The 20595-nt window shown below is 43.0% G+C and overlaps 3 protein-coding genes across 3 annotated transcripts; 2 read left to right on the top strand and 1 right to left on the bottom strand.

Moving 5' to 3' along the window:
• Positions 1 to 86: 86 nt before the first annotated feature.
• On the bottom strand, positions 87 to 1361 carry PHOSPHO2 (phosphatase, orphan 2). The gene has a single exon (XM_072341917.1). It carries the CDS (start codon positions 1359 to 1361, stop codon positions 627 to 629), a length of 735 nt encoding a protein of 244 aa, XP_072198018.1. The 3' UTR covers positions 87 to 626.
• On the top strand, positions 1360 to 9528 carry CFAP210 (cilia and flagella associated protein 210). The gene is given in 11 exon segments (XM_072341914.1): positions 1360 to 1839; positions 1842 to 2031; positions 2034 to 2126; positions 2595 to 2821; positions 3396 to 3569; positions 3661 to 3854; positions 4739 to 4895; positions 5451 to 5590; positions 6384 to 6576; positions 7028 to 7192; positions 7906 to 9528. Coding segments are annotated over 11 exon segments (2334 nt in total). The 3' UTR covers positions 8227 to 9528.
• On the top strand, positions 9528 to 14894 carry LOC140254844 (cilia- and flagella- associated protein 210-like). Its single transcript, XM_072341918.1, has 6 exons — positions 9528 to 9844; positions 10430 to 10586; positions 11946 to 12085; positions 12657 to 12849; positions 13345 to 13509; positions 14081 to 14894. Exons 1-6 carry the CDS (start codon positions 9747 to 9749, stop codon positions 14159 to 14161), a joined length of 834 nt encoding a protein of 277 aa, XP_072198019.1. The 5' UTR covers positions 9528 to 9746; the 3' UTR covers positions 14162 to 14894.
• The last annotated feature ends 5701 nt before the right edge of the window (positions 14895 to 20595 follow it).

Below are 20595 nucleotides of genomic sequence, written 5' to 3' on the forward strand. Positions count from 1 at the left end.
AGAACAGAATGCATTACAGAATACCTTACAAAATCAGGCACTGCTGTTCTCAGCGACAGTAACTGTTATTGTCCTTAATACAAACTTTTAAAAAGGAATTTATTTCAGTAAAATATTCAGCATATTAAAAATATAAGTGCATCTTCAGATCAAACAGGATTAGAGACATAACAAATCATTTACAAATTAAACATTTATCCTGATTTTAAAAAGTATTCAAAGCCAAAAGTTCCAGAATCACATTCCTGGTAAGTAAAGCATATACATTCTTTATAATTATTCTTTTGTGCACTGATCTTACTCCTTCCCCACAGCACATGGAACATCACTTTGGCAGTTGGTAAAGGCTCAGGACAGAGAAGACAAAAGGAAATGGCGATTCCTCATGCAGCCCCCTCTGCCCCTCCTCCCCCCCAGACCCCATTTCTCCACAAATGTTGGAATGCACACCATGCCTGAAAGCCATTTGAACATCACTTTCCCACTACTGACAAAACTGAAAATACGATTTTATATTAAGTTTAAACAACACAGGTTCAGCGAATATCCCAGTTCTATAATGTGTTTCCACGAGCATTCAGCATTTCTCACCAAGGAAATAAAATATATATACCAGTTTCCTTCTATCACTTCAATTGTTCTTTTATAAGCAGCTTCAGATAAGACATAATTTCAACAGCAGATGACCAAACCAGAACAGAACACTCTATGGGACAGAAATCTTGAGAGAGCTGAGAAATCTTTTTCTCTAGGGTATACCCATGTCTGGGCATAGCAACATCACCCTTCTTCAGAAACGTCACTGGGCACAAGTCATTCCCACCATCACCTATATAGGCAATCTGTGTATAACTCACTCCTCTCTCCGACTGTTTATCTAGAAACTCTTTTAAAACTTTCCTTTTGCAAAGGTTTTTAGGGCACTTGGGACAATGGTGGGCATGAAAGTTCTGCACGGTCAGGTAGCCGGTACTGCTGAAAGCTGCAGGGTTTGTAAACACTTCATCAAACACCTCATGGAAGTCAGCAGCTTTTAAAATCCAGTCAATAAATACCGTGTTAGAATCTGAAACAATGATGCAGTCAAAAAACTCTTTGTTCTTGCCAATAAACCCCAGAAGATCGACCATGCCTGCAGTGAAGGGAATTGCTGTCATGGTTCTTTTCATGTCATCTTCTTGGACGCCGCTGTCCCCCAGGTAGACAAAGACTCTGCCCATGTACTCTGTCCAGTGTCCCGGCCGGTAGGAGTTCTGTAACCCATTGGGAAGCTTTTTGTCAGGGGCACATCTCACAATCCAGGTGTCACTATTTTCATCTACGATTGTATGGTCAAAGTCAAAAACCAACAGAAATTTCATGGCTGTCCATGAATGGTTCCCAAAACAAACAAACAGAGAAAAAAAGATTCACATAATGAGTTGTTACCCAGCTATTTCTGGTCACCACAGCTATGGGAAAAGTAATGCTGAGACTAAAAACAGCAGTGTGGGAAGGTCGGAGCTGCAGCCCGTGCCAACCCTCTGCCTGCCGCAGCCCCGGACAGCGCCCACCTCCCGCTGCAGCTCCAGCCGCGGGCCTCGCACCGGAGCAGCGGTTCCACACTTCCCCGCCACCGCTCCCAGCGCAAACAATCCGGGGTTTCCCAGCACCTGGACGGACACCTGGAAGGTGCCACAGGCCTCAGAGACATTTGGAGAGCGAAATACCGAGCAGCGGGAGGCGAGGACGCGCCAAACGCAAGGAAACGCGGCCAGCGAAAACCACTGCCGCCTGCGGGTCCATGCTGCAGAGCACTACCTCGGACCGCGCAGCCCCCGCGACAGCTCCGTGGCCCGGCAGCGCAGGGCGCACCTCACAGCCCTCACCGGGCCCCCGCTCGCCGCCGTGGCCGAGCCGAGCGGGACGGCGGCAGCCGGGGAGCGGCGAGACGGCAGCGCACCGAGAGCGGGGAGCGACACCACCAGCCGCAACAACCGCCACTTCCGGCTCGCGCCGCTCACCTCCGGTCCGCGCCGTCACGTGGCCCGGCGTGGTTGCCCGGCAACGAGGCGTACACGCAGCGGGGCGGCCACCGGCCATGGCGGCGGGGCTCGGGCTGCCGCGTCGGAGGCGGCGGCTGGCGTGTGAGTGGAGCCTCGCGGGTGCGGGCAGGCGGGAGCCACGTACCAAAGCCGCTCCCCGTGACCGTGGCGGTATCCCCCGGCGGGTGGCTTCCGCCCACGTACTTAAGACGTACGAGCGCACGGCACGAGGGCGGCTAGGCACAGCCGCACCGCGCGTTACGGCCTCCCTGCTGTCCTTCCCGAGAGCGCTGCCCGGTCCCGGCTGATCTCAGACTCACGTCCAGGGGCCCTCCCAAGCTGTCAGGTGCGGCCGTGGGATATATGAGCAGCACCACAGCACCAACACCTCTGCGGTCAGAACGTGGGCGCAGGTGCTCTGTCCTGGTTCTGGGGTGCCGAGGTGGGCTGAGCAACTATAAGGAGCGCTTGCTGTTACTGCTATGCACAAATTCAAATGCTGACACGGGCTCGAATTCAGGGTTTTCTGACTCCAAGTAACATCAGTACTTTTTTTCCCCCTCTATGCAGCATCACACAGGTTTGAAGAAAATAACATCCCAGATGGATTTTTTCTTCCAAGTGACGTAGATCTCCGTCAGGTAGTTGTATTGCCAAGAGCAGAGTGGGAAAGGATGCAGGACAGCCTTGCCCGCATGAACAAAGAGGTAGCATGTATCCTCGCTGAGAGGAAAGAACAACAAGAAATGCACTTACGCTCCAAAGCGGCTGTCAAAGATTGGACCAACACCATTATGGTAAGCACTGTGTGCACTTCTAAACTAGGGGATTTGTTTTCATGTGTGCAAAAAGGGAAGAGCCAAGCTGTGTGATGTGATCAACACACCTAGGGGACAGGATGCCATCCAGAGACACATAGACAGGCTCAAGCAGAGGGCCCGGATGGACCTCATGAGATTCAGCAAACCCAAGTGCAAGGTGTCACACAGGGATTGTAGAAGCCCCCACTAACAATGCAAGGTAGGGGACATAAGGACAGAGCACAGCTCTGCTGAAAAGGACTTGAGGGTTCTGCTGGATGGCAAGCAAGGCACAGACCAGCAATGTGCCATCATGGCCCAGAAAGCCAACTGTATCCTAGGCTGCATCAAGAGAAGCGTGGCCAGCAGGGCAAGGGAGGTGATCTGCACCTCTGCTCTGTGCAGCATAACTCTATGGCTCTAAAACACAATACTATTTCCAGGTGTAATCTGTTTAATATTTGCTTTTAAATGTGTATTTTAACTAAGCTCCACATAAGCAGTTTAATTGCCAAACCTGAAATGCAAAAGATGCGGTTTACAAGAAGGTGAATTTTTATCTGCATTGTAGGGCCAGGCACAAAGGAAACTGAAAGCCAAAAAGCTACGTGAAGAAAAGCAAGAAGAAGAAAGAAAGTTAATTGATTTGGAAGAAGCAAAATTCCAAGCAGCAAAATGGAAGGAGGCCATCGAAAGAGCAAAAACTTATCTGTACCACCAGAATGAAAGAGTGAAAGGGTTGCATGTTTGTTGACAATTTATGATTTTTACATTCAAATCATACAGTTTCTTTAAGCACTTTGGACATGCAAATTACTAAACCTGTTCTCTTGCAGAGTGCGCTTCTACTTGCTGAGGTCCTAAAGGAAAGGGATGCTCAAATTGAATTTAAAAAGTTGAAGACAAATGTTGACAAAAAGAAGGAAGAAGAAATAGAACGTAAACGTAAAGAAGCTATTCTCAGAGAGGAAGAAAAGGAACATCAACGTCATATGAATCGACTGGCACTATGCAGAGATCAGCTGCAACAGTAAGTAACAGTAAAGTAGGGCTACTTGTGATTAATTATTTAGGCTCTTTCCTCACAAATACACTCTATAATGTTTCTACAGAGAGTTAATAATCATTTGTCTCAGAAATGTGACATTATAAAAAGAATGATCCTGACAAAAGACCTTGCACAAAAAGAAGCTGTCATAGGCAGTGTGGTAAAGTTGCCAACAGTCTGCATGTGAAATCACTTCCAGTAGGCAGCAGTAGGTTTCAGTCACATCACTATTCCATTTTGTTCCCGACAATGTATTTTAAATTGATTTTGGTTCCAGAAAAGGAAAAGTTTAAGTCAGACTGTTGTTTTGGCCATAATCAGCTGCCAGAGAATGCATCTAGAGAACTCATCACTGCTATCTCCACTCTTTCAGCTTTTCCCAAGAACTTATGGGGGAGTCACCAATGCTATTTACAGGACTGGTGGGCCAACAGAAGGAATCAAATTCCCTGATGCAGATAGCAGGTTTAAAGTCTGGTCTCAAGTATCTTCTGGTCTGGAAGAACACTACTGGTTCCAGAGAAGGGTCTGCATGGTGGGACTTACTGGGGAAATCTTGCTCACTGAAGCTGCTGCAGAGATAGGCCAAAATGTAATGGATGCAGAGGTGCTCGTGGGTTGTTCAGCTCAATCTTGTTACCAATCATCTGCAGTCTGTCTGTATATACCATGTAGCTAATTTCTGTTCAGATTGCTGAAGGGTTACCACTACAATTATGCTGTTTTTTACCTCAGACATTCCACCCACCTTCTCTTCAAAATACCAGATATTTTAGTGTTAAAGTACCTGTAGACAGTGGAATCCCTATCTGTTCATTACTTCATATGGCCCCTAACCCATGAATTCCGCTCCTTTTTTGTTTCAGGATAGAGGAGCGCAAGCATCAAGCAGATCTTGCCAAGCTGGAAGACAAAAGAGAAGGAGAAGAAATACAGAGACAGAGCCAATTATACCAATTAGAACTTCTAAGAAAGATGGAAAAGGAGCAGGAGAAAAGAGCTGAACGCCAGAGGCTGTATCATGTAAGTATCAGGAAAGCAAAGAGTTCAAAATGCTCACTTTGTTTTGGCTGTCTGGAGTGAAATAATAGTGTTAATTAATGTAGCTTAACGGGCCTACTGGCAACAGAAGGTTTGCTGATAGCTTCAGTATGCCAGGTACCACGTACTTGCCCAGTTTTATGCCCATTTTTCTTTGATAGGAAAAGGGAATAATTAGAGACTATGAATATGAAAATTATTGGAGGGGTTTGCACAGTCCCATTCCTCTCAGCATTCCCTTCTCCAATGTGGGTGGATGGGAGCAAGGGATAATGCCCCCTGCATCGCACAGTAATGGGTTAGCAGAAGAAGCTCCAACCTATATCTGATGCTTGATTCCCCTTCTTTCTCTTTTCTACCACCTCCCCTTCACGCACATTCAAAATAGATGAGGAAGCAATAAGAATCCTTTTCCTCTCCATCGTCTTTGAAAGAAACGTGAAGAGAGGGAGTAGGAAGCGATTCTTTTCATTTGCTAATCCAGGCCTAGATTTTCTAAATTTCATCTGTTATATCAGGATCATTTTGCCTATACAGGAACACGTAGATAACCAGAAAATAATCAAAGCAGTGGAGGAACAAAAACAAATGGAAGAAGATGATCGGATTAGAGCTCATTTTAAAGCCAAGCAAACTATTGCCAAGCTGATGAAAGAGAAAGAAGCTGAATTGCGTAGGTAGGTTCAAAGCTAACTTATCAATGTATCTAAATTAAGAATTACACACTTTTCTTATTCAAATATTTCAGACTGCTGACATAACAAAACCCACAGTTATTCTGTAAATAAACTCTACTCAGTGGGACATAGAGAATTCAAGACAAAAAGGAAGTTCTTTCACAGCATCATTAGTAATAGATCTGTGGGTTAGTAATAGCTCTCCTTACTCGTCAAAGCACAGATTTATATAAGTACAAAGTTCTACTCCAGTGTGTTGGAAACAGTGATTTTCTATACAGTCTACCAAACACTCTCAGCAATTAAAGACAACTAGAATTATAGTTAAAAGTATTCTGGGGCATAAGCTATACTTCTCTGAGATAATATTATGGTATTTTTCTCTGAAAAATAATTCTACTTCTTAACAAGGTGCCTATATTAAGTAACTAAATTACTTTATTAATAATACCTTTAGTAAAGTCTACCTATTGAACACTGAAAGTACAGCATGAATATGCCAATGAGTTTATCTAACCATTCCTATTTTTGGCCAATACTTCCTACATGTTCCTCCTAATAGCAAGATTCTAGGCAGTCTCTGAATGATACAGCACTTCACTGCAACAAAAAATATAGGGAACACTTATTTGCTAAATCAGATAATTAAAAAATGAAAACAGGAGCAATACAGGGAGATGAAGAAGTGGAGTGGGTGGGCCTGATTTTGGCAGGAAGAGATGAGAGGCAGCCAGATGGCTGGGCTTCATGTAGACTAGGTGCATGTGTTATGAATACTCATGTTCTTCTGCAGAATAACACAGGAACGCCAGGATAAAATTGTTAGGCAATTAGCTGACCAAATGAGTGAAGCACTGAAGATGGAAGATGAGCGTTTAGCTAGAGACATTGCAAAAAAAGAAGCTGCATATGAAAAAGAACAGAAAGAGAAAGAAGCAAAAAAGAAGGCTGCCATTGAATCTATTGCTGAACATAGAGCCGCTGTGGTAAGAAAGCTAACTCGTTCTCATCCCTCTCTCTGGCATGTACTTAGGAATACCTTCTAGGAACACTGTGGTTTTTAGCATGCTAACTGTTAGTGAGACATACCCACAAGTTATCAGTAGCTGTCTCTCATATTTACCATTTACAGTTATACATCTAACACCTTAAGCAAGCCACAAGTTACCTGGGTTCATCCGTTTGAGTCTGAAAGTTCTGTAATCGTTAGTAATTTGTGCAAACACTTCTCAGTCTCAGCTCTGCTTCCTGAAGCCAAGGAGTCTGTCAGTGCTGCCAGAAACTGGGCTTAGACGGATTGTAGCTGCCATGACCCAGCACATCAGAGCAGTGGTGTGGGACTGCATTGTTATTGCACCTGGATCTAGTCTGGAGGCATGGCTCCTCAAACTAGCAGGGTAACTATCTGGTTAACCCCCTCTATTTTATAAAATGCAGGTGAAGATGAAATTGGAGAAGGAGAGAAAGGAAAAAGCAGAAAGTAAAAAAGAACTTCAATCATTAGTGGAAAAGAGCCAGATCTATCTAGAAACAGAAAATGCCAAGAAACAAAGACAACGTGATGCAAAGCTAGAAGTACAGAAATTTCAGATCCAGCAAATGGTAAATGGAAGTGCCATACCCTCCCAGAGCCTTAAAAAGGAGCATGAACCTGACAGTGTTAGTCAGTGTGGGAGTCACCCATGCAAACCCCTTCCTGTCAAGGAGTGTTGCACTAGTGAAGGCCGGTTTGCAATGACACATCACATCCCGTCCTGTGTCATTATATATGGCTGCTGTCCCCTGGTGTCTTCTGGGCAGATCCCCAAGGAACAGCAGTGAATGCTGATGTTTATTCAGCTATTCAGTGTACACTTTCCTGTGGTGAGGTGAGCCAGGAATGAACTGGGGAAGAATGATATCTGACAAGCATGGTAACATCACCTCCAATCTCCTGTAAGCTTACCCTCTCTAATTTTTAACTGACAATTCTGTTGTAAAAGAAATACTAAGTTTTGTTATTCCCTTTTTATTTCCTTTTCACAGAATCATAGAATCACCAAGGTTGGAAAAGACCTAAAAGATCATCCAGTCCAACCGTTCACCTATTACTAATAGCTCCCACTAAACCATATCCCTCAACACAACATCCAGTTTTTCCTTGAACATCCCCAGGGTCGGTGACTCCACCACCTCCCTGGGCAGTCCATTCCAGTGCCTGACTACCCTTTCTGAGAAGTAATACCTCCTAATGTCCAGCCTGAATCTCCCCTGCTGTAGCTTGAAACCATTCCCTCTGGTCCTATCACTAATGACATGAGACTTTTCTTCCTCAGGCAGAAAAGAAGGCAAAAAGACAGCAGGAAAAGCAAACAGACTTGGACTACAATGCTCAGAAAGAGCTTATTGCGCTCTATAAAGAGCATGAATTTCAGAAGTATGCAAAGCAAGTAATTGAATCAGAGTCTATGACTACACATCATCTCTATCCTCTCCTGAAAGCTTCCAAAGAAATAAGAGGATTTGGAGGTAGCCCATTTTCCAGAGGAAGTGAAGGAACAAATCCTGGTTTTCAAGCACAGGATGTTGCTGAGACTCAGTTACCTTGCTGTAGCAATACTACTGCTGAAGAAGTTAAAACTATGAAAGAACACTGAGACTATCCAGCAAGGAAAGGCAAAAGTAGTTTTTATGTGGTTAAAAAAAAAAACAACAAACCAAAACAAAAACACAACCAACCAACTTCTGGAACCTTGAATCTTCAGTCAAAACTAAAAATGGATCTACGTTAAATTTGTGCTATGAATCTGAAAGTCCCTTTGAAAAAATAAATTCCATAGAATTAAGTATGTTCTAAAAAAACCACCAACTTGTATTTTATAGAAGTTGCAAGCTGTTTCTTTGCTGAAATGCTTCCATCACATTTTACGTGATGTGAACAGAGTTATGGATTCATATAATAACAAATAATAATAGGAATGCATTACATATAATTTTGACCATCAACATTACCCATTCCAGCCAAAGGCCCTCTCAGAATCTGCAGGGCAAGAATGCACACAAAAGTCAGAATACTTACATTACTGCAGTTTCTGTAGCTCTTTGCAACTGTCTCTGTAAAATCAATGTTTTGCTGCAAATAAGTCATGTAGAAGTAAGGATGTAAGCTGGTCAGAGACAAATTTGGTTATCCAGAAAACAAGTAAGTCCCAATGTAAGTCCCATGGCAATAATAAACAACACAGTTTGATGGTTCTTGCAAAAAGAATAACATGCAGTCTGCAGGAGGCAAATTCAGATCTAAAACTGTTTCTCAGGGACCACAGAACTCTTTGGAGCTTACTCTGCTGCACACTGCTTGAGATTTGTTTCTTTGCTGAAACATTTCTATTGTGTGACGTGGACAGAGTTAGGATTTCATGTAACAACTTCTGCATTATCCTGGGCTCTGAGCAAGACATTTCCATTTCAGGGTCCATCAGAAATACAGCCCAAGGAACGTGAAGCTCAGCCTTGCACAGATCCTTCTGTTCCAGCCCTGAACTGTCCATCTCTCTTAGGCAGGGCATTAGTTGACACAAGTTCTAAGAAAGGAAGTTTTACAAAAAAGATAATTGACAGTATTTGGAAAACGGGTCTTTGTGTGCCATCAAAGTGCTGAGCCTGGCTTCTGACGGCAAAAGGCTCTGACATACAGCACGGGATCTGGAGCCAGAGGGTGCCCCCCCCCGCACGATCACAGCTCCCCTTATCTCTCTGCCGTGTAGTGAATGGACGTGCTCCTTCCTAACGCCAGCAGTCGCCTCCTCGATGGGCGTCTTCCAGGCAGGAGAAAAGGGAGAACTCAGGAACGAGAGGACGAACCCTGTCGCTACGCTCCCGCGCAGCCAAGGCCGGTCAGGCCCGGCAGGGCGGCTCCCGCCTTACGCAGCCCTAGGGCCCGCCAACAGCGCGTCGGGGCGGGCCGTGCCGTGCCACCATCGGAGCCACGGCGTTCCCATCTCTTCCCTGCTGCTGCTGGCGCTGCCCGGTAGTGCTGCTCGCCGCCTCAGAGCCGTGCGGGGCCGAGGCGCTCCCGCTGTGGAAACAGGGAGAAGAGTGCATCCGTGTCGGGGCGGCGGTCGCCGCTGGTGGAGAGCCGGGAACCCGATTTTCTTTCTCTCGGCGGAAGCGACCGATGGAGCACGAGCAGCCGGGCGCCGAGCAGCGGGAGGTGGAGCGGGAGCGCTGCCGCTACATGGAGCGCCGGGCGGTGGCCAGAGAGCAGCTGGCGCAGTGAGTCGGAACCTCGATGGCTCCCGGGGCGGGGCTCGCCTTTTGCTGGCGGTGGCAACGTCTGCACAAGTCAGCTAAAGAAGGGGAGCTGCGTTCTGGTGCTGAGAGCAAGTGGTTTGTCTCCCTGGGGCAAAACTTGTCGTTCTTGCCGTTTCCCCACAGCGATTCATACAGCAGTCTGACGGGAATGGGCTGATGACTGCTCCTGTGCCTCGGCCCGCGCTGTAGCACTGCTCGGAAGGCTGTGCTCGACTAAAGCTGAACTTGTGCAGGGAGCGGGCCAGCTGTTAAGCAAGTGAATCGAATGCAGGCTGTCATTCAAATCCGTTTGCTGCTCAAGTTTGCTTTTGCTAGGATTAACTTAATCAGGAAATTCCAACACTTTTTGTGCTGGAGCTCAGCTTTGGCAATGGATTTGTAGCTACTGTTTTAAAAAACATGATTCTATTTTGATCTGATGTTCTGCTTTCACTTCAAAGTATCAGATTTTCAATGTTCAAGTACCTGTAGATGTGAAGCGTTCCAATCTGTTCCCCTATGTCACGAAGTCCCCAGGCCATTTACTTTCTTCCTTTTCTGTTTCAGAATAGAGGAGCACAAGCATCTGGCAGACCTGGCCAAGCAGGAAAACAAAAGAGAAGGTGAAAAAATACAAATGCTGAGCCAGTTGTACCAAATGGAAATTCAGAGAGGAAAAGAAGAGGAACGGGAGGAGAAACTTGAACGCCAGAGGCAGTATCATGTAAGTAACAGAGGGAGAAAGTTCATTATTTGCTTCACCATGAAGCACATGCATTGGGACTGTGAATAAATGGGTCTCTTGGCAGCAGAAGGTTTGCTGGTAGATTCAGTAATGCTGGGTCATAGCCCCCTGCCTTGCCAGCCGTAGGCAGTGTTGTTCCTGTCCTCTTTTGAGAAGGGCCCCTTGAAAGTTGTGATGTGACACCCAGAGCTTTTACTGGTCTGTAATGAAAAACACTTCTGTAGGCATCAAAGAAAAGCCTTGACCTGAAAACTGGATTTAAGACTGTTTTAAACCCATTTTTCTTTCTTAGGAAGAGGAGAGTAGTCTGAGTCTGTGAACATGAAAATAACTTTATAAATTGTCTTTGCACTTGTGACTAGAGTTGTTTAGGAAATCATAGAATGGTTGGAAAGGACCCTGAAGATCATCTCGGTCCAGCCACCCTACTATAGGCAGGGACGCCTCCCTCTAGACCAGGTTGCTCCAAGTCCCATCCAGCCTGGCCTTGAATGCTTCCAGGGAAGGGTGTATGGTAGAATGACACAAAGATGGTAACAAAGGTGGTAACAGATATTCAAGAGATTATTTATGAGGAAAAACTCACCAATATGGATGCCTTCGCTGGGAAATGCTGAGGCAATCTTCACCAGAGAGCAGTCTCCAAGAGATGCTGCCTTAGTGGTGGTCAGCCCTTAAATGAGGTCTAGAGGAGTTGGAGTCAAGCTCCACCCCTTCCGGGAGCACAGCTAAACTACTCTCACCTGTGCTCCCACAGCTGATCCTACACTTGCCTCAGCTGATTAATCAGGGGCTGTGATTACCAATTTCCCATACAAGGGGGCATCCACAACCTCTCTGGGCAATGTGTTCCAGTGTCTCACCACCTTCACAGTAAAGAATTTCTTCCTCTTACTCCATTAGTCTTCAGCCTTGCATGTGTGAGAAAAGCATTATATACTAATTGCCATTTCTAGGTGACTACAGAATGCCTTGTGCCTCACACTTTCACACTTCTACAGAGTTACTGTTTGTATCCTTCAGAGCCTGTACCATGTGAATGACAATTGGAAGGGGAGATTATTTGTGGGCAGTAGGGAAGCAGAGGAAAATGTAACTGAAGGATATTGTGCTGGGGACTGTGACTGCACACTAACTTTACTTTTGTGGTAGTTTGTGATAGTTAGGTTCTGTGTTCTCTTCCATCCATTCCTAGGTTCTATACCTTCTCCACAGTTACAAGCAAAGAGCTCTAATTATAGACTAAATGTGAAGGTTGTACTGGATTTTTCTTTTCCTATTAAATATTTCAGAAGTTTCATTCTACATTAGAATAAAAGTTCTTTTCCATTTAAACAGGAGCATGCAGCTGAACAGGAAAAAGTTAAAAATGAAGAGAAAGAAAAAGAAGACAAAGAGGATGATCAAATTAGGGCTTATGTTAAAGAAAAAGAACTGATGGCTGATCTGAGAAGAGAGAAAGATGCAGAGACTTGCAGGTAGGTTGAGAGTTCTTGGTGTTAAGATTCAGAGTTCCAACTTAATTTTGTGACAAACGTTATTGTGAATTCATATGCCGCCAAAATCAAGTGTGCAAAACAAGCAACTTTTCAGTAATTAAAACTTGGATAAAGGTGGAAAATTCAGAAGAAATGCTTATTGGTTTCATTAGTAATTGGTGCTCTGCGGTCTCAAGTCTTCAAATTGCCTAGACTGCAGGTCTCTGCATCAGCATGTTGCCTCTTCCTCTAAGACGCATAAAGAAACATGCTTATTACAGTAACAAAGGAAATTGTTTACCTGCTTAATTGTGAGGATATAACGTTTCTGAGCCAGTGCAACAAGTTCCGTTTGCTTCCTGCTTCCAGCCAGTACTCCCAGTATTGGCCTCTTTTGGCAGTGTGCTAGGTGAACTGTGTGATTGCTGTATGATCCATCTCATTACTGCAACAGAAAGTTAGCATGACAATACATACATACATACATATATATACACACATATATATAGGGATCAGTTATTTGCCATATCAAATATTCTGTCATGATATGGTAGCTTTTGTTGTGCTTCAGGCTAATTGAGGAGCATCAGGACAAAGCTTGTAAAAAACTAACTGCACAGATGAACAAGGCATTGAGGATGGAAAATGATCGTCTTGATCGAGCAGCTGCAGAGGCAGAAGATAAGTACCAAGTGAAAAACAAAGAGAAAGAAGCTAAAAAAAAGGCTGCCATTGAATCTATTGCTGAATACAGAGCCACTGACGTAAGAAACCTAATCTGTTCTTGTCTCTATTTCTGGTGTGTTCTTAGGAAAAATTACAGAAAACCGTGATTTTTAGTGTGCTGTTAGTGAAACATATATATGCATTCTCGGCAGTTTTCATCATATTCACAATCTGCAGTTATACATCTAACACCTTAAGCAAGATGCAAGAGGCATGTGGATTCATCCCTTTGAGTCTGAAAGCTCTGCAATTGTTGGTAATTTGTGCAAACACTTTGTGGTCTCAGCTGTGCTTACTGCAGCTGAGGAACCTGGCACAGATCACAACTGCTGGGGCTGGTGCCATCTTTCTGGGTCCTCTCTCACACCTGGAGTTGGACATCATCTTTTGGTGCTGCTGGAAACTGTGGGCCTGGCCAGAGTGCATCATTATTACTTTTGGATCTGGTCTGGAGAGTGGCTGATTGCAAGATGTGGCCCCACAAACTAGCAAGGTGACTATCTGGTTAATCTCCTCTATTTTATAAAATGCAGGCAAAGATGAAATTGCAGAAGGAGAAAGAAGAAAAAGCAGAGGGTGAAAAGGACCGCAGTCAGTGGATGACCAATGATCGTATCTACCTGGAAATGGAAAAAGCTAAGAAAGACAAACAGCACGATGCAAATGTAGAATTACAGAAGTTTCGAATCCAGCAAATGGTAAATAGAAGCATGGTACCCTTCCAGCCCCTTTCAGAAAGAAGCATGCATCTATACCAATAACACTGGATATTGTCTGTAGGGCAGGAACAGGAGGTGTATCGTGTGTATGTTTTGTTTGTGATCTGTATGCACTGCAGATGTTGGCATTGGGGAACCAGCCACATCTCAGAGGAGCGGAACAGAAATTTCTTTTTCAGCCCATATTGGTCAAGGAGAATTACTAGGAAGAGCTAGTGATAGGGAAGAGATCAGTGCTGCAGCTATGGCCTCAAGAGACACCGCTTAGGAATGGAGATCCCCTTTTTGCTACTGAATTTCCCTTGAGCTCATGACCTTATTATTCAGTTCCTTGTGATCTCAGTGCCCCAGCATGGGAGCCACTCACCCAAAGCTTCTCTTCTCAAAGAATATTGTGCAAGTCTTTTTTTCTAAAAATTCACTATTGTACTTTTTTTTCCATAACTTCTGAAGACTGAACGCGATAAGAATTCTGAATATAGGTGCAAAAGTTTTCAAGCTGATTACATTATAAAATAAATATTAAGCTGTGTTATTCTCTGTTTCACAGGCAGAGAAACAGGCAAAAAAACAGCAGGAAAAACAAGCGGACTTGGACTACAATGCTCAGAGAGAAGCCACTTTTCATTAAGAGAGAAAATTCCAGAGATGAAGATAGTGAGTAACTTAATGTGTCACAAATGCATGTAACTTTTATTCTACCCTGTAAGCATCCAGGATGCTCCAAGCATCCAACAAGGCTCAGATTTAAGCCTCCTAAGTAAGTTTTATTTTATTCTAAATCCAAATTAGTATGGGATACTGCTGGAACTCAGCTACCTCAGTGTGACTGAGCTACTTCTTCAGAAAATTACAAATAAACATGGAGGATATCCAGCAAGAATTCATAAAATATCAGCTGAAGATTAGCAAAATTAGTTTCTGCTGACTGTAAAAGTAAACAAGTGTCTGTTTTTTTTAATATACTAAATAAATAAAAGGCTTGTGTAGCACTATCCACATTCTTCCTTGGTTAATGTATGTGAGCTGCTGTCAAACACTGAGCAAATTCTTGGAAATGGGCAGGAATGTTGCGACTTGTGTTCCCCTCAAATCCCTGTCCTAGAACACCACCAAGACTCAGAGCACAGTCCCAGGTATTGCTGTGGGCTGCTGAGCTCTTTCTGGACAGCAGGACATGACTAAATACAGCTGATTCTATGTATCCACTTTAGTCAGTGCAGCCCAAAAGGGGCTGGTTGTGGAATGAAGCTGCTGCTGAGAACATAACATTCACAATATATGTATTTTTGGGGGAATTTGCCCAAAATAGCAGTAGTCTGGGGTCATGGCTCAATACTCATCACTGTTTGGAGCATACCTCCCTTCTTAAGTATTCATCTAAAAGGCTCTAGTTTGTCGTCACTCTGGAACGTGAAAAGCACAGTAAATAGGAACAACCAGAACAACCAAGAGATCTATCCACAGAAAAATGCTAATATTGCTGAACTGTCAGCTAAGTTAAACAGAGTTCTTTTCAATTATCTTGGAATAACTGACTTGTTTGGAAATAAACTTCTGTTGGGGGAAAATGAGGCATGGCAATTAGCTTCTGAAATAGTCTAAGTCCTTTTATGCTCCCCCCCCACTTTTTTTTAAGTTCACAAATGAAAAATTTATTTCCCCTCTCTGAGCTATTGCTCTTTTTATTACTCCAAGCTTTTTTCAGCAATGAATGGAAACTTTTAATAGACTTTTGATGGCAGAAGCTGAAACCTTGAGAAGAAGCACTGACTACAGTAAGAGTTGTTCTGAAGTCGACAGAGCTTGATATAATGCTCCAAATGCACACCCAAGTGCACATTTACACGTGCTCAATACCATGCACAACTGGTGAGTTAAGTGGATTTTAGTCTACTTCTGCAGCAACAAGAAGCAAAGTGGATTGCAGCCTCATTTCCTACTTAGCTTTAAAAAAAAAGAAATCAAAAGCCTTGTTCTGTACATTGCGTGCATTTGAAATCCACCATATTTCCATGGGGTTTATACCCCTTTTTTCTTGGAATGTCTACAGAAATACCAAATTCAACTACCAGAAAGCAATTCATCCCTTCAGTTTACCTAGAGTGAATTAAGCATAGAGAGTAGTTTTTAAACACACTGGCTAAGTGTGGATTCAGTTGCTTATTTCAGCATTAAAAAAAACATTAATCAGTGATATTGCATTGACTTCCAGAGATGCGTATGCTATGTGTGCTTGCTTTAAATGATTTACTCTAGTTAGTGATCCCTATAAAAGAGCAAAGAAATTGTTTTAGCAACACAAAGAAGTAAATAGTTGAGGTTCTAGAATTTTTAGTGACAAAACATTATGGTAACATTTAATTGTTCTCTGCAGTTGTCCTACATGATAGGCAAGAATGGAAATCTTGCAAGAATAATACAGAAGACTAAAGTGATTTATATGTTTGAAATGTTGATGAAGAAGGAAGAAGAAAAGACTGGGAAGAAGTTAAAAGAACAATTCCCTGTGCAAGTAGAAGCAGATGAAAGCTACTGAACAGTCTGAGATGATAAATACATGAAACTGAGAAAGTTGAGCTCACTCAGTCTGGCAAGGAAGAAGCTAAGGAGAGAGCTAGGAGCAGACTGCAGCTGTTGGAAGGGTAGTTCAGCTAAAGCAGAGCCAAGCTCTTCTTGGTACCGTCAGATGATTGAGTATAGCAGATTAGGCTTTGAAAATGGTTGCATTAAAGCAGGAGGTTTGGTCTATGTGACCACCAGTGGTCCTTTTCAACAACTTAAATGATGGCAACAAAGTACGGGAAGCGAAAGTACAGCTGGTAAGCAGAGACATATAATTGATCTTGAAAAATCTGCTGAGAGGTATCTCTAGTCTAATGCCAAATGTCACTGCATATGTTTATTAGCTAAAGATGCAATTTATAGTTAGCAAATCAGAATATGCTTTGAGAAATAACTTGACTACTAAACACAAATTACTGATTTTGCTCAACAGAGCCCCCTCTCAGCTGGTGTGCTGCCTTGCTTCAGGAAGTCATAGGATACATGCACATAACAGATATTGGTCTTATAAGAAGGCCAGGACCTAAGAACTGCAGCACAATCCTAGAGAGACTGAAACAGAAAACTTAAATCACTGTTTTTTCCAATGTGTCCTCAACTCTGTGGAAATGAACCGGCAATTTAAGTGCTTACCTCCAGGGTCAAATGTGATTTGTAAGAACGATACCACAAGTCTGATGCCTGTATGAGTATAGCAGTAGTCTTCTCAGATTAAATTCTAACACAGAAAATGGAACAGAGTAGCTTTTTAGATACCTTGTCCCAGGTAGATTTAAGTTAACCATCTGTGCAGTTCTTCACTGTCAAGTGCTGATCTGGGCTGGAGTTTACTAGTTCTAATCTTACAGGCTGCTACTGCTCAACTCAGAGATGAAGATGACACTTAACTGGAAACAAACTTTTACTGAAGAGTTGGCACCACACTTATGGATGGACGCTTTCACATGCCAGTGTGGACTGGCTATATATAACGCTTCTAATTTACTTATTTTTTTTCTCCAAAACTTAACAGTGGTTTTAGGTCAATGAATTTGTTGTTTTAATTCTTATAGATTTGTTATTTTCTTATACATTTTTCACGCTTATAACACTTACCCATTTCAAGACATGTAATCTTCCTCCTTTGTCTGGAAATACATCCTTGTCTCTGCTGAATCTTCATTCTTGTTCTGGCAGTGCATCTCTTTCTCTGGTAGAAAATCTTCATTTTAGTTTTAAGTATCTCAAAGAAAAAAAAAAAAAAAAAAAAGGAAAAGAAAAAGGACTTCATAAATGGTACCCCTGTCCCTGAAGATAGATGTAAGATCTTCCAGAAACATCTTTGAAAGTCCTTAAAAGTGCTTTCCTTGTTCATCAGTTTGAACATGACAATAAGCTTCTGCTGGAAGTAGGAAGGAGGAGGATTTCTACTGTTAAGATTCAATCTTTATTGAATTATCTTCACAGTGTGCTGTGGCTTAAAAGCTGGTCACTGCATTCACAGAGGCACTCTGCTCCCTGCAGGACTCAGGCACCTTGGCTCTAACAGTGGTCTGTCATGAACAGCGAGAGCCAGAGACAGCAGGTTTAGTAAAGGGGCAGCACCAATATTTCCAGCTGGCACATTGCACTAAATAACCAGTTCTGTTGATTAAGTCAGAATCTGAAAATCTCATCTCAAAATAAACAGAACATATTCTAGCACATCCCAGTGGGAGCCAGCTGGGCTCACCAGCTCCCATCTCCAAACTTGGTCCTTGCTGAGAGAAGCATTTGAACAGGTGGCGTTAGTGAGGACCATTGAATCATTCTTGTCAGCAGCATGGAAAAGTACTATTGCTCTGTGTCATCTGGCTTTCACTGTGGTGATTTCAGATGACAAACAGTTCATCTGATGATTAAGCTCAACACATGGATGACACCCTCTGCTGCTGCCTTTGGGGCACTGTAGAATGTAGACTGAGCGCCATCTGCCGGCAGTGACCTGGAAAACCCCGTGGAATAAACGCCTATACGGGGATATTGAATCTTGCTGTGAGTTATATTTTAACCTAGTGTAACATACCTGGATGGCTGTGGAAGTATTTTCTGGCATGTTTGCTCTTTCTAAAACAAACTATCTTTGCTAATTCCTTTAACAACTCCTGTAGCATTTCCTCTTTTGAAGCCAGGAACATACAGAAAGCCAGTGAAGGAAGAATTAACTTCAACTTCAGCCTCCAGCCACTCTCATTAATACATGTGGGAGAACACAGTCACATTTCTGAGGAGAAAGGTAGGATACAGCACTAGAATGACACTACACTATGGCTGTGTTCATAGGATCTAATCATATCCCTAAGTTGCAAGGCACCCGACAGCAGCAATCTGTATAATAAGCGGGAGTTTATATAGTGGCTGTTGTAAATTATGCCAGTTTTAAAAAAAATCACTATTTTGTATTCATAGAAACAGAAGAAAATGCCATGGTTTCCCAGAGGGGCAACTGTCCAGTAATCTCTGGGTACTCTCCAGGTACTCTCGTGGTACCTGTGCATTTCCTGTTCCTCTTAGAGCTGCCCTTGTGGTCTGAGAGCCAAATCTGTGAAGGCCAAATCCAAAAAATGAGATACTGGGGATGAAACAATCCCAAGGATTTCTTTTGTCCCTGATACTCAAGAATTATATTTGGCACTCCTGGTCAAGTCTGTCAAGCCAAGTGCAATTTATTTCCTTAATGTTTAGTATGTTTGCAATAACTCTGTAAGACCTACCGAAAAGGTCTGGACTTTCTGCCAGGAAGGTCCATGTGTTCAGCCTTTGTGGCAAGTATAACAAATGGAGCATCATTCAGGATGGGACGCAGAAAGATTTAACCCATGACTCATTTTTAAATTCAGGCCTCTTTAGCATAAGGCTTTCCCTGTGCTGCTCACATCCAGTAGAGTCTTAACATCTCTCAGCAGAACCCGTCCACTGATAATAAGGTCAAGCTATACATTTGCTTTCCCGTTCTCCTGCTGTTTTATCTTGAAGCATAAAACTTGAGCTGGAAAACTTAGAGCAGGATTTGAGGTATTTTTTGCATTTACTGAAACCTGTCATTTCTGTTTCAATGCCAGCTCTCAATAATAGCAGCTAGAAGCAAAATGTAGCTGACCTTTATTTAAGATACAAGATCTTAGAGCCCTTTATAGATCCAAAACAGAGGTGGTACACATCACTGTACATGCACCCAGACATACTCTTTTGTTGAATTGACTATGTCAAGCAAACAAACAGAATTTAATGTGCTATTGGTAAAAAGGATTGTAGCAGCAAATCCCTGACTACCACCCAGCAATCTTGTAAGCAATTTCTAAAACTCCAAATTTTTGGCTAACCTCTTGGGTCGAAAATGATTGACAACACATGTAAGCATCATGTAATGGAGTGGTTGAAAATTACTTAATTTATGCTCCATTATGATCCCCTCTTATGCAACATCTCTGGCTAAAGTACCCCCAAAGCCAGCTGCTATCTACAGCTGAATAGTAGCAGGCCTATTAAGCCTCTTAAATACTCGCATTCAAATTCCTAAATTGGGTGGTCAGAGCCTTAGTCTGTGCAATTTACTTCTATAATTAAGATCCTATCGGTGTTTCTATTATGAACCCTCTTTTCAGCCCAATATATTAAGGAGACTTCTTTTCTGTCTTAACAGTGAAGCCAACCTATTGTCCATGATTTCATGTACATTGTGCTAGTTCCTAGTTAATAATCAGGCAACTCTTTGAAACATTCTGACATTTTTCATTAACTCTGTGCCCTCTCCTAACAATTCATCAATGCATCTTCTATTGTGGGTACATGTACTTAAAGGTTATTCTTCTCTGAGATGCCTGCTTTTAGTCATACACCCCTGTAAGGTGGAATGATACAAAAACGGTAACAAAGATGACGACAGATATTCAAAAGGTTATTTATAAGGAAAAACTCACCAATATGGATGCCTTTGCTGGAAAATGCTGAGGCAATCTTCACCAAGGAACAATCCCCAAGAGATGCTGCTTTAGTGGTGGTCAGTCCTTAAATGAGGTCTAGAGGAGATGGAGTCAAGCTCCACCCCTTCCAGGAGCACAGCTCAATTACTCTCACCTGTGCTCCCACAGCTGACCCGACACTTGCCTCAGCTGATTAAGCAGAGGCTCAGGCTGTGATTGCAAATTTCCCATACATTCCCTTAAAAATATTTAGCGTTGCCCTTCAGGCCAGAAATGAGCAATGACTTGACTACTTGAAATTGTCCCCAGAGGAGTTCTGGAAATGCATAGATATTGTATTTAGGGACATGGTTTAGTGGGCCGTACTAGATGTAGGTGGGTGGTTGGACTAAATGATCTCAGAGGTCATTTCCAACCTTTATAATTCTATGATTCTGTGATAAGGAGTGTAGAACAATAAATTCTGAAGTCAGGGGACTGAGGACATCCATTTTGCAACACCCACTGCGATATTCAGGTGCACATTTGCAAAGTTTCGTAGAATCAGAAGGTGTGTATT

The sequence above is a fragment of the Excalfactoria chinensis genome, chromosome 7 (assembly GCF_039878825.1).
Source record: "Excalfactoria chinensis isolate bCotChi1 chromosome 7, bCotChi1.hap2, whole genome shotgun sequence".
In the NCBI taxonomy this organism is placed as follows: domain Eukaryota; kingdom Metazoa; phylum Chordata; class Aves; order Galliformes; family Phasianidae; genus Excalfactoria; species Excalfactoria chinensis.